This window comes from Hyperolius riggenbachi, chromosome 11 (genome assembly GCF_040937935.1).
Source record: "Hyperolius riggenbachi isolate aHypRig1 chromosome 11, aHypRig1.pri, whole genome shotgun sequence".
Classification (NCBI taxonomy): domain Eukaryota; kingdom Metazoa; phylum Chordata; class Amphibia; order Anura; family Hyperoliidae; genus Hyperolius; species Hyperolius riggenbachi.
This window is the reverse complement of record NC_090656.1, coordinates 42,417,305-42,431,496: the sequence shown is the minus strand read 5'-3', so window position 1 is coordinate 42,431,496 and position 14,192 is coordinate 42,417,305. Positions and strand designations below refer to the sequence as shown.

Sequence of the window (14,192 nt, the reverse complement as noted above, 5' to 3'; positions counted from 1 at the left end):
CTTTCAGAGCAGTCTGAACTAATGACCTCTCCTCTGGCAGATAAAAAGAAAACTGTTCACTTACAGTTGAGATAATAAAAGTCAGAAAACAGCCCTCTCCACGACTTTAAAAGTCGTAGAGATTAATGGCTTTTTTGCATAGAGATAACAACTGGAGTTTCTTAACTCTTTCTGTACTGGAAACAATTACACTGATGGATCTGATCTTAATGTTTTATTTCTTAGCTGTGCTACACATACAATTCATAATATCATAATTTTTTTTCTCGCTTCAGTGTCTCTTTAAGTAGTGGTATCACAACACTCTCTGTTGTAGTGAGCGTACTTGTACTAGAGTAGTAGGAAAAGAGGACGACAGAGAAAAGTTTAGTAAGTTAAGGTCAGAAAGAGGGAACGCAACACAAGTAAAATCAGTGATAGAACAGAGTGAATATGAGATCAAGCATGTGACCATCAGTGTATATTGGAGTAATGGACCACGGAGACAAGCCATGGGTAAAGGTGAGTTAGAGAAGTTTGGTGTCAAAAGAAATGAGGTCAACAGGAACGTCAAAAGGGTACCCAACGCAAACCTTGGATAGAAAAAAGAAAAAAAACACAACAGAAGAAGACAGAAGCCTCTGGATGCTGTAGAGGTTTCTCACGTCCTCCGTACAGCTGCTCACGGGGACTTTCTGGAAGATCCACTTAAAGCATGAGCGGCCATGCTGCACAAGCACAGCCCTGCCTGCACAGTAGCCCGGAGCTGCTTGGGCACAAGTGGCTGCAGCCTATGCAGTACAACCCCGCCCATGCCCGATAAGGAGCACGGCCCCGAAATTCATTTACAACAAGCCCTTGTTGCAATTCTTCAGGGAAGCAGGTACTCTGTAAGGCCCAGTGCACACCGAGCGGTTTTTGGAGCGATCCGCCGGCCGCATCCGCCTCTAAAAACGCTTGTCTAATGTATTGCAATGGGATGGTGCACACCGGCGGTTTGCGGTTTTTGCCAAGCCGCAAAAGCGCCTCCTGCTGCGCGTTTGCGGTTTTCGGAAGCGTTTCGTCCTCAATGTAAAGTATAGGAAAAACGCAAACCGCTCTGAAAAACGCTAGTTCAGAGCGGTTTGCCAGGCATTTTTGTTACAGTAGCTGTTCAGTAACAGCTTTTACTGTAACAATATGTGTAATCTGCTACACAAAAACGCACGCAAAACCGCTAGGTATGTTTAGAAAACCTCTCTAAACATACCTAGAATCGCTCTGAAATCAGCTCCCAAAACCGCTAGAGTATTGCGGATCTGCTAGCGGTTTTGGTGTGCACTGGGCCTAACAGAGGACGGCATGGGAAGCCTTTATAGGATCCAGAGGCATCCCTCTTCTTAGGCAATTTTTTTTTTTTATTATTATTTTTAACCCAAGGACAGGAACTGGAGGAGCTACGCAGAAAAGTGATCTAACCTATGAAAATTCCCTACAAGAATAGCAACTGATGTATTTATTTCACCACAATGGGGCAGAGCATTTTAAAGAACAAGTGACACCCATGCTAACCTAGAAATAAAAAACACACGTATAACTAGATAAACACTAGTTCTACTTACAATGAATGGGCAGTAGCATTAGAACAAATTTTATGTGTGCTGAGTGAGAAAGTCTATGCTGTTCTATCCTCTCTGGCAGTCAGATTCATCGCAATTCTCTAAGTACTAAACTACTAGACAAAACTGCAGCCACTTGCCACATGATCCTGCCCTGTGCAACACCTTTTGATTCGCTGCATATGGTAAAGCTGAAGGGGGCATGGAGTTTGCTTTCCTGGAGGACTGCAGCACACGGAGGCAAAAAATATTTTAAAGGACCACCATCAGGAATATCATCAAATTTAAAATAGATGCAAACACATAAATAAGAAGTGTGTTTCAGAGTAAAATGGGCCATAAATTGCTTTTCTCCTATGCTGCTGTCACTTATAGTTGATAGTAATAATCCGACAGAACCAACAGGTTTTGGACTAGCCCATCTCCTCATGGGGTATTCTCTGGGTTTTCTTTATTTTTTTTAAACGTGTTTTTATTGAATTTCAAAAGAACATATTTTTCCACAGTTGGCACGAATATTACAGGTAATTGTTAACAGTGCAACAGGCACCCGCATAACTAACGTGGTAAGAGTTCCCATCCCTATCAACCCTATCCTGTCCTCCCCCCTCCCAAAACCCCCCTTATGTTGCGTAAGTCCGCATCAGACAAAGACTCCAACATAAAAGGTTTCCATTTCTTGAACAAAATGTTGGTGCCTTTTTCTTTATGGAGGCTGGCGTCCAACTTTTCCAGTGCCGTTAAGTGTCTTAGCTCCTCTTGCAAATCCCAGATGGTTGGACTGGTGGGATAAATCCATCATGAATGCGGCAGCCAGAATTATCCACTGTTCCCATCGCTCCACCACGGCAGATCCCCTCCTAGAATCCCTCCACTGGCTTCCTATCCAGTCCAGAATCAAATTCAAGATACTGTGTCTGACCTACAAATCTGTCCACAAAACTTGTCCAACCTACATTTCCGATCTTACTCAGAGGTACACACCTAGCCGCTCACTCCGCTCTTCCAATGAACTTCGCCTAACCGCCCCCCGCATCACCCAGTCCCATGCACACCTCCAGGACTTCTCAAGAGCTGCTCCAACACTATGGCACTCCCTACCTCCACCCATTAGGGCAGCCCCCTCCTTCAACATCTTCAAGAAAGCCCTCAAAACTCACCTTTTCACTCTGGCCTACTACCCCTCACAAGTGCTCTAAACCTACAGCTGAACTCTGGTCCCCTACCATTCGTGTCCTTACCTCCCCCTCTAGATTGTAAGCTTTTGGGCAGGGTCCTCCTTCTTTTGTGTCCTACCTGATCATGCACCTCCATTACTGTGCACCCATGCTATGCACCTAAGTGAACCTAACTTGCCTAATCTCCATGCTCCCCTCCAGTGACTGACTAAGCATTATCTTGTACTCATACTGTGCTGTGGGATCTGGTTTTCTTGTATTCCTGTATTGTCATATTGCTGTATGTCACCCCTAAATATTGTCTGTAACCTAAACTAATGTTCAGCGCTGCGTAATATGTTGGCACTTTATAAATACAATAAATAAATAATAATCTATTGTATATTACTTTTCTTGCTGCCATGAATACAACATGCAATAATGTAGAGAGTCTGACTGTATCACTCTCTTTTACAATGGAATTGAATAATAAAATCATAGGGTCTTTTGGTATTTTGGTTTTACCTATTCTGTTGGCATAACTTAAAACCGTATCCCAATAATTTTGAATTACCGGACAATCCCCCACACAATGAAACATATCAGCTTGGCTTAATTTACATTTCGGACAGTAATCTATATATCCTGGTCTGGGAGACTGGTATCTAATATTAAATGCATATTTAGCATGAAAAATCATTAATAGATGCGATTCTCTCCATTTCTCACTAATAATTGCCTGTCTGATGCAGTTGTTACCATCCAGTATTCTCTGCTCTAAATCCTGGACCGTAAGGAATTTGTTCCATTTTGACATGTTTCTGATAGCTAGCTTTTGTGCCCCTAGAGTTGCTAGTTCCTTTTGTATGTCTGACAATGATTTCTTTCCTCCCTCTGGTCTCAGAAACTTGTCAAAAGGGTGTATACAGGCAATAGTAGATATTTCCCTCAATTGAGCCAGGTTCTCTTTATTTTAAAAAGCACTTACTGTACAGCATTTGCACCGTCCAACTGTCAAATAAGTGTGCAGCAAACAAGGAGGCTGGCCAGCATCTTTGTATAAATACATTTCAGGAAGTGTCTTTATAAAGAATATTGGCCATGCTAAGAATCCCCCATGAGGAAATAGGCTAGTCCAAAACCTGTTGATTCAGTCAGATTTCTACTACCTGCTGTGACAGCAACATAGGAGAAAAGTAATGTATGGCTGATTTTACTCTACAAGAAACACTTCTTATTTGTATGTGTTTACATATATTTTAAATGTTACAATTTTTCATGATAGCGATCCTTTTAAATGAGTTACAAAGGGGGAACTATGATCAACTATGTTACACCAGGTCATGAAGGAGGACAACGACACATTAGGAACACACCTAACTGTTGACTTAAAGAGAACCCGAGGTGGGTTTGAAGAATATTATCTGCATACAGAGGCTGGATCTGCCTATACAGCCCAGGCTCTGTTGCTATCCCAACCCCCCCAAGGTCCCCTTGCACTCTGCAATCCCTCATAAATCACAGCCACGCTGCTGACAAACAGCTTGTCAGAGCTGGCTATGTTTATCTCTATTGTGTCAGTCTGCTGCTCTCCTCGCCTCCTGCAGAACTCCGGTCCCCGCCTGCATCCCTTCCCTCCCTGCTGATTGGAGGGAAGGGACGGGGGCAGGGACCGGAGCTATGCAGGAGAAGGGGGAGCAGCTGAGACTGACACTACAGATGTAAACACAGCCTCACAGCACGGCTGTGATTTATGAGGGATTGCAGAGTGCAGGGGGACCTTAGTGGCGTTTGGGATAGCAACAGAGGCTGGGCTGTATAGGCAGATCCAGCCTATGTATGCAGATAACATTCTTTAAACACACCTCGGGTTCTCTTTAACACTCATAGCACAATACCGCGCTGCCAGCTTTGGCACTAAAGCTTAACAATGAAATGTCCGTACACAACACACATCTACACCTCAGTGGACAGTACAGGAGACCATCTGCATAGAATAGCCCACCTCGCTCAAGGTAGAAGCCTGCGCGGGACTCATTTTTCAGACCCACAACCCGCTTTCCGGTGAATCTGGTACCTGCACCTGACCCACAGACCTGCAACCCAACCCGCTTTTTCCATTTTATTATAAAATATACATTGGTAGTCTCATTGGAAGGCTGTAAACCTATTTATTATACACAAACCAAAGCCAAAGAAGTGTTTAAAGAGACTCCGTAACAAAAATTGCATCCTGTTTTTTATCATCCTACAAGTTCCAAAAGCTATTCTAATGTGTTCTGGCTTACTGCAGCACTTTGTACTATCACAGTCTCTGTAATAAATCAACTTATCTCTCTCTTGTCAGACTTGTCAGCCTGTGTCTGGAAGGCTGCCAAGTTCTTCAGTGTTGTGGTTCTGCTATGAACTCCCCCTTCCAGGCCCCTCTATGCAAACTGCCTGTGTGTTATTTAGATTAGAGCAGCTTCTCTCTTCTCTCTTATCTTTTACAAGCTGGATAAATCATCCTCTGAGCTGGCTGGGCTTTCACATAGTGAGGAATTACAGACAAGGGCAAAGCTGTTTGCAGGAAGAAAAGAGCAGCCTGAAACTTCAGTGCATGAGAGATGCAGGGGGGAAGAAACACACAAATGATCTCTTGAGATTCAAAAGGAAGGCTGTATACAGCCGGATTGTGTATGGATGTATTTTCTATGTGTGGACATACTGTACATCAACCTACTTCCTGTTTTGGTGGCCATTTTGTTTGTTTATAAACAAACTTTTTAAAACTGTTTTTAACCACTTTTAATGCGGCGGGGAGCGGCAAAATTGTGACAGAGGGTAATAGGAGATGTCCCCTAACGCACTGGTATGTTTACTTTTGTGTGATTTTACCAATACAGATTCTCTTTAAAGAGAATCTGTACTCTGAAATTCTTACAATAAAAAGCATACCATTCTATTCATTATGTGCTCCTGGTCCCCTCTGTGCTGTTTCTGCCATTCTCTGCTGCAAACCTGGCTTGTAATTGCCAGTTTTAGGCAGTGTTTACAAACAAACTAACCAGCTTCTAATAGGCTCAGCTAAGCAGAGTGTGTTAGTCACACAGAGCCTGCAGGGGGTGTGTACAGCTTCTAGCTAATCACAAGCAGCCCTGCACATTCCAGTCTGACTGCCTCAGCCTGACTGTGCCGACTATAGAGAGAAGATTAGATCATATAACAGAGATAACACAGCTACTGTGCAATTAGGAAAAGCTGCAGTAAGCCAGACCACATTAGAAAAGGCATAGGAACTTATAGCATAGAAGAAATAAAGATAAACAATTTGTTACAGAGTCTCTTTAAAGGGGTTCTTTGGTGGTGTTAAAAAAAAAAAAAAAAAAAAAAAACCTGACACTTACCTGGGGTTTGTCGGCCCCCTGCAGCTGTCATGTCCCACGCCGTCCTACGATCCTCCATTTCCCGCCGCCGGTCCCAGTCTAATTACGTGTCTAACTAGACTGCGGTTGCACGGCCGTGGCCACGTACGTGCTCGCTCCCGCCATCGGAAGCTTACTGTGCAGGCGCAGTACAACAAAACTTCGTACTGCTCCTGACGTGCGCAGGAGCGAGGACTATTCGTTTATTTAGACGAATATTAGATCGGGACCGGCGGCGGGGAACCGAGGATCGTAGAGGATGGCGCAGGACATGTCAGCTACAGGGGGCCGATAGAAGCCCTAGGTAAGTATTTTTTTTTTTTTTTTTTTACCACCAAAGAACCCCTTTAATATTTTATTTTTATTTTTTTTTTTTACTTCTGACTAAATTATAACTAAATAATCTCATGCTTGCTTGCACTACCTGTGACCCGACCAGCACCCGCAAGCCGATACCCGATTAGAATCAAAACAAGTACCCGAACCCGACCTGCAATTCAGGTAATCTGCGGGAACCCAACCTGATGCAGGCCTCTAGCCAGGGCTGTGGAGTCGGTCCAAAAATCCTCCGACTCCGACTCCTCAGTTTAGGATTCCACCGACTCCGACTCCACGACTCCGACTCCTCTAATTTGCATATTACAATTTTGTTGATTAAAAGTATGTAACATGAAATTCGTCTCTTAACTGCCAACGCTTAGGAATTTTACAAGACAACTGAAGTGAGAAGGATATGTAGACTACTATATTTATTCCCTTTAGACTAAAACTAGTCCTTGGTAAGAGTACTTGTAAAAGGTACAAACCGGAACAAAGAACATCTATCAGGCCCTAGGCAATGTAAGTGTGGGTACATGTAAGAATGATGTGCAGGTACTCTGCAGGGGAATGAGGAGATTGTAAACAGACAACACCTCTGTGTTCAATGTGCACAACATTCTCAGTGGATTCCCTGCAGCTCTGTGGGGAGTGCATATGTAGAGTATAGTACTACTGTGTAACAAAGTAAACCTGAGACAGATGAAATTAAAGTTTTATACATACCTGGGGCTTCCTCCAGCCACCTTCAGGATAATCAGTCCCTCGTTGTACTCCTCCACCACCTGGATCTTCTGCTATGAGTCCAGGTACTTGAGCCAGTCGGGCGTAGTGCGCATGCACACACTCCGCCGCCAGGAGCATACTACACCTGTGCAGCACTATTGCGCAGGTGCAGAATGTTCCTGGCTGTGGGAGCGGCATGCGGCCGGACTGCGCTGACTGGCTGAATTACCAGGACTCATAGCAGAAGATTCGGGTGGTGGAGGACAGCAAGGGACTGATTAGCCTGAAAGGGGCTGGAGGAAGCCCCAGGTATGTATAAAACTTTACTTTTCATCCGTCTCAGTTACCCTTTATTTTGTAGTCACCAAACCAAATTTTAATAACATATCAAATTATTTGATTTCATGAGCAAAGAGAGTGCATACATTTGCATAAATCAGCATCAATGCGGAATTATTTCCATCTCGTTGACCATCTCTATTAGTGACACAGCTACACATCAGGCTTTTTTCTTACAGCATAGATGTTATTTAGTATATATAAGAGATTCCTGTGTACACATCATATATACAGTCACAATCAGATATGTATATCTGACCTTAAAAATACGGGGACTGCTTTATTGAAGCAGCACAAGTAACTAATTTTGATTGGTTTATTTCATTTTTGTGGACAAAGCACAGCTATTACTGTATATATACATTATTTTTAATGACTATTATCTGAGAAATAGAACATTTTATCATATTTTCTATTTTAATTACAGTTACAAATTCATTAGGAGTCGGTGCATTTTTCCCCGACTCCGACTCCAGGCACCCAAAATTGCCCGACTCCACCACTCCGACTCCACAGCCCTGCCTCTAGCTCAGGCACTAACTGGATAGTACAGGAGACCATCTACATAGCATGGAATAGGCCACCTTGCTCAGCCCCTAACTGGACAGTTCAGAAGACCATCTTCTCAGCATGGGAAAGCACACCTTGCTCAGGCATTAAATGGACAGTAGAATAGACCAGTTGCCCAGTATGGGATAGCTAAACTTGCTCAGGCACTAACTGGATAGTACAGGAGACCATCTGCACAGCTGCAATAGCCCAACTTGCTCAGGCACTAACTGAGCAGTACAGGAGACCTTCTATCCAGCATGGGATAGTCCACCAGGGCTGTGGAGTCGGTAACAACAACAACAACAAAAATCATTTGACTCCGACTCCAACCACCGACTCCAAGTACCCAAAATTGCTTTGACCACAACTTCTCAACTCCACAGCCCTATAGTCCACCTTGCTCAAGCACTAAATGGATAGTACAGGAGACCATTCCACATTCCCAACTTGCTCAGGCACTAACTTGATAGTACAGGAACACTTTGCGCTTTCTAAAATCAGAAAGGAAAATGCACTGAAAGACCCCGAGCAACACGCCACATTCCAGAATTACATTAAACCACTGGCTAAAATGTCTCACTGGAATGTGTGTAGGCTACACAGACATGTCTGGTACTTGCTTCACACAAAGATACAGTATATCAAGTTAATGTAAAACATATCAGTACATCAAAGCTGAGCTTTGGATAGAAAGAAATGCAGTTCAGTTATATACTGACTAAATATATATACGGACCTGAACTCAGAACTTCCTCTCTGCTCTACAAGATAAGCAACAGCATAACCTTGCAAGAAAAAACATTTGTTACAGCTTATACAAATGCAGTGTTCTCCCCAGGCTCTTTTAGCCGGGTGCTCCACCCGGCTAGATTTGGTGACCACCCGGCTGTCATTGGCTCACCTCCTCACCACCTCCTATGCTGTAAGCAGAGTTGCCCTGCATTTTCATCTCTTCCCACCCAGCTGCTTTTTCATGCCACCCGGCTACTATTTCATGCCACCCGGCTGGAAAATAATTCTGGGGAGAACACTGCAAATGCAATAAATCTGTAGCGAGTCTACTTCCTGCTTTCATGAAAGCAGACATTGTTAACATCCTGTGTTGATAAAGTAAGTGCTCTGATGTGGCAGTCAGCTGACACAGCTGAGAGATCAAATTACAACCTGTGATTAGTCACAGATGAGGGGGGGGGGATTAGACAGGCTAAACCAGGCCTAGACAAAGTTTACATAGCCTGGACAGCACACTGTGGACCACATTCCTAAAATATTTTTTCTCCTCCATCCAGAGTTGAACGGGTGATAAGCGTGGGTTAACACTCACCTGAACACCGCATTGCATCTCCATGGCAACAGGGCATCATGTGGCACGTCGTGAGGAAGAGACAACGTATTACAAGGCTGGGGGAGGGGGTTAGGAATCTGGCTGCCTAGAAGCGGGCTCTTGCGGGCCGGATACTCTCGGAATACATGCAGGGTGCATTTCTCTAGGTTTTCCTCCTGTCCAAGAGTTCAGGTCCACTTAAAGGGATACTGTAGGGGGGTCGGGGGAAAATGAGCTGAACTTACCCCGGACTTCTAACGGTCCCCCGCAGACATCCTGTGTTGGCGCAGCCACTCCCCAATGCTCCGGCCCCGCCTCCGGTTCACTTCTGAAATTTCTGACTTTAAAGTCAGAAAACCACTGCGCCTGCTTTGCCGTGTCCTCGCTACCGCTGATGTCACCAGGAGTGTACTGCGCAGACACAGACCATACTGGGCCTGCGCTGTGCGCTCTTGATGACATCAGCGGGATCGAGGACACGGCAAAGCAGGCGCAGTGGTTTTCTGCCTTTAAAGTGTGAAATTCCAGAAGTGAACCGGAGGCGGGGCCAGAGCATCGGTGAGTGGCTGTGGGGGCACAGGATGTCTGCGGGGAACCATTAGAAGCCCCGGGTAAGTTCAACTCATTTTCCCCCGACCCCCCTACAGTATCCCTTTAAAGTATATATTTTTTTGAACAGCTAGTACAAAATCATGAATCTGCCTCCTTCAACCCCAGCATAGCAACAATCAGCAGATCAGGTTATTAGGGCACTAGGATCAGAAGGCATCGAATTTACAACAATGAAGCGAGAGGTATAGAGAGGCTGCAATATTTATTTCCATTTAAGCAATGCCAGTTGCCTGGCTATACTGCTGGCCCTCAGCATGTAATACTTTTACTCCCCGCTGCGGGTCACTCGCCCTGCCGTCTCTATGACAGCAGGGCTCTGTGAGCCGATTTCACTGGCTCCTGACCCTGTCATCAATGTAAGCAACTCCCATTGGCTTACACTGATCACTGACTGTTTTCATTGGCTCCTGACCGGTTCACAGAGGTCTGCAGTCATTGAGACGGCAGACTAGATGACCTGAAGTGACAGTTGTGTGGCCTGGATGGTGGGTATGTGAGGTGTTTCACGCGGGTCTCTGGTCCTTAAAGTGTACCTGAGATGGAGTCACCCGCAACTGGCCCTGATAAAATCCTCCAGTCGGCGCATGCGCAGCCCCAGTCAAACGCACTACCTGTCTTGCTCCCGTTGCCAGGAGTGTTCTGCACCTGCACAGTAGTACTGTGCAGAAGCAAAATGCTCCCAGCAACGTGAACGCGTCGGGAGTGCACGCATGAGGCCAGGACGCGCATGCGCTGTTGGCCCCAGTCCAGTGAGGGGCCAACTGAACAAACGGAGAGGCAAAAGAGGACAGCAGGGAGCGATCAGGCCGGAGGGGGCTGGAGAAAGCCCCAGGTACGTATATTTTGTCTTATATTTGCCACCTCAGGTTCCCTTTAAAGTTAATGGGAACCGCATTTTTTTAAAAATGAAGCAAATACTTACCTAAGGAGAGGGAAGGATCTGAGTCGTATAGAGGCTTCCGTCTCCTCTCTCGGTGCCCTCTATCTTGTGCTGCCCCCCCCCCCCCCGTTTTGCGGAAAGGGTATTTGGAAGTCTTCGGGAGCCGTGTCCTCCCAAAGACGTGCGGCTCCATACTGCACACACGTGAGCGTGCAAGAGAGCGTGCTTGTGCAGGCCCGCCCTTCTTCAGGAGCACTCGGGCTCCCTGAAGACTTCTGAAGCCTCCTTCGGCCGGATAAAGCAGTATTTGACTAATTTAGTCAAATACTGCTACCGGGCGAGCCAACACTGGATCGAGGGGACCAGGAGAGGAGCGGGAAGGCTCTATAGCACCCAGAGCCCTCCCTCTCCTTGGGTAAGTATCTGTCTCATTTGTTTTAAATGCGGTTCCCATTCACTTTAAGGGGGTAGAGACCACTGGCACTGAAGTGGTTAAGGATCATATGCTTGAGCGTGTGTGTGCGCGCTCTCCTGCTCGCTGTGCTCTTGCGCCTTCCTCCGATCCTGTTGGGGATGATGTCACCGGCATCTCCTCTCTCCCTTCTTGTGTGGGTGGGGCCGGGAGGCGCTGAGATTGGTCGATCGCCCTACACTTAGGTTGGATGGAACCTGTGCTATGTTGAACCACGCCCACCTGAGGAAACCAGAACTTACCCGTGAAACATGTCGTGGGCTAGCGTGGTACACTTGGTGGGCGTTTGATCACTGTCTGGACGCTCCTGCTTGCTCCCTTCCCGGCGAGTCTGCCTTTTGGCTTTCCCCTCTGTGGCCATTCACGAGTTTGCAAAGGTTTACTGGAGGATATCCCCATTTCATCAGTGTAAAGTAGACCGGCCGGTCAAAACTCCATGTGGGTGGATCTCCATCTAACAGGCTGGATGGGGGGGGGGGGGGGGGGGGTTTAAAAGTAGGTAATTGGTATTTGTCTACTTGAGGGGACCAAGCATGAAACCTCATTGTTCTACTACAGGACGCTCTACAGTGTTGTAATTGACTGAATAGTGTGGGCATAGTTTACTACAACCTATGCAAAACCTAAGTTTGAGGGTGCCATCCACCCAATCACCTTAGCGTACTTTTCCTATGAGGTTTCCAATTGGGTTCCCTAAAGTAGACACTGCTTTATAATGCACAGTTGTTAAAGGGCTGGGGTTGCGCAAATGTAAACAACAGGCAGCCAGGGGGCCTCTGCTCTTTTCAGGAGTGTAAAGCCAGTTTTGCAGTACAGCTGTGTCATTAGGATGCAGTTTGGGGTTTGTATAACCTATTTGTTAACATTACTTACTGTATTTAAAATGCATGAAATATAAATGGTCAGGTATGCACTGCAGCTCAAGAACAACCTGATCTCATCAGGCCAATGGCAGCAGCTTGCACTGCTATAGTACAAGACAGTAACCATGACACCAGAAAGCCCATCACATATTTATTCTGCCATTTATCCGACTCCCATTCAATTACACCAATCACACCACAGCACGCTTCTAATGATCTTATTTCACATCATTTGCACGCAACATTCTATGCTGAAACACTGCTCTTTACAGATACACCCCTACTCGGCCTTTCCTAGTGGTATGCCCCATTTGATCTCACCTGCACTCCATGAGACTTCACCAAATGCATATTGAGCGCAGGGGGGTTGGGGAGCACTTTCCCGCATCCCTTGACGGTACACAGTATGTTGGTGCGGACCTCCCGCGAGAGCTCGCTGACGGACGGCTTGACCACCTCCCAGTGCTCGCAGGAATAGAGCGCCCGCACCCTGGCATCACCCCGGGCCGCCATGGCCCCCGTAACCCGGCGCCGTACACACACACCGGCGTGTACCCAGCCCCACCCCCTTCCCGATCCGCAGTAAGAAAAAACTACTTCCGGGGGAGGTGCTGTGAAGCAAAATAATCACACGATAGGTTGAAAAATGACTTGTTTGCCTATAGAGGAGGAACCAGGTGGTGGGCGTGGTCTCATGCTTGTGTATTGATGCTTGTGAGGCTACGGCTTGCTGCGCTCTGTGTGAATATCCTTCCGCGTGGTGTTACACCTGGCAAATAGTTCCACGGCAGGTGATCCGCGCTTCAAGTGCTGAAGAAGAGGGGTCCGTTTTAGTCAGAAAAAAATGCTGATGAATTTATCAATATTGCACAAATATGTGTGTGATGGAATACAATTATTACTGACATGTTGTCCTTGATTCTTTTTCACTTTTAATTGCAGAACACATCTGATGTGTTTTTTTAAAGAATGTTCGCTTGCGAATGCGATTCCGGAATTTGAAGGGCTAGCATAAGCGTGAGGCCCCTTGCACACTGCAAATCTGATTTGCGATTCAGATTTTTAGGGTGCGTTCACACCTAGGGCGTATTGCGGGTTTTTTTTTTTAGTGCTGGGCGATTTTAAAAAAGCCCTACAATCGATAGTGCAATGAATCCTTATGGGATAGTTCATATCAGCGCGTTTCGTCTGCTTTCCACTCAGCAAAGCTCTTCATGTACCAGATTTAGGACGTTTTTGCTACAATAGAAGTTATAGGAAAAGTGCAAACCGCTCACAAAATTGCTTTGTGCGGCAATTGCGTTTGCGCTTTTAAGGATAAATATATTGTATTTATTCTTTTCCGGGTCAAAGAGTGAAAAAAAAAATAGAATTGCTCTGCAAAAGCGATATACGTAAAATCATAGCACGCAGGTAAGGGCTGGAAGGGGGGAATCACAAAATCGCAAATTGCTGGTGCTTGCGATTTTGATTGTAAATGTAAACAATGCCTTGCTGGATGCTAGCAACACAATAAGAAAAACGCAGCATGCAGGACCTTTTTATTAATTGCATGAAAAATTGGAATTGCATGTAAACTTGCATCAAAGTCAGATGTAGTGTAAAAGAGCGCTATGCGATCAGAACAAAGATGTGTTTGTGTTTCTACCAAAATTAAATCTCGGTAATAGAAAATGTAATTTGCAATTTCTATTTTATAATTACAGCAAGTTGATGGTGAACCAGAACTCTTAGAGTGTCTAATGCTGGGCATAGATGGGTCGACCGGCGGCTCGATTAGCCACCGGATCGATCCCAGCTGCGTCCTTGCTCGTCCGCGCGGATCGATTACCGCTCGCCCCCGCGGCGCTTCCTTATCAGCGCTCGATTCCGTGCCATTGTCCGGCGACGGTGATCGTGCGGGCGAGGGTCGAGCGGCTTGATCGGGCTAGCTGAATATTATCAGCTGGCCGGATCAGCTGGTCGATA

General features: G+C 45.8%; 1 protein-coding gene across 1 annotated transcript in view; it reads right to left on the bottom strand.

The window, feature by feature from the left end:
• The window catches only part of ATMIN (ATM interactor), a 32,705-nt gene extending 19,872 nt beyond the window's left edge, over positions 1 to 12,833 (bottom strand). Inside the window, exon 1 of the mRNA XM_068261071.1 lies at positions 12,546 to 12,833. Coding sequence (XP_068117172.1) covers positions 12,546 to 12,737 — 192 coding nt within the window. The 5' untranslated portion in view covers positions 12,738 to 12,833. The remainder of the gene's footprint in view (positions 1 to 12,545) is intronic.
• Between the last annotated feature and the right edge of the window lie 1,359 nt (positions 12,834 to 14,192).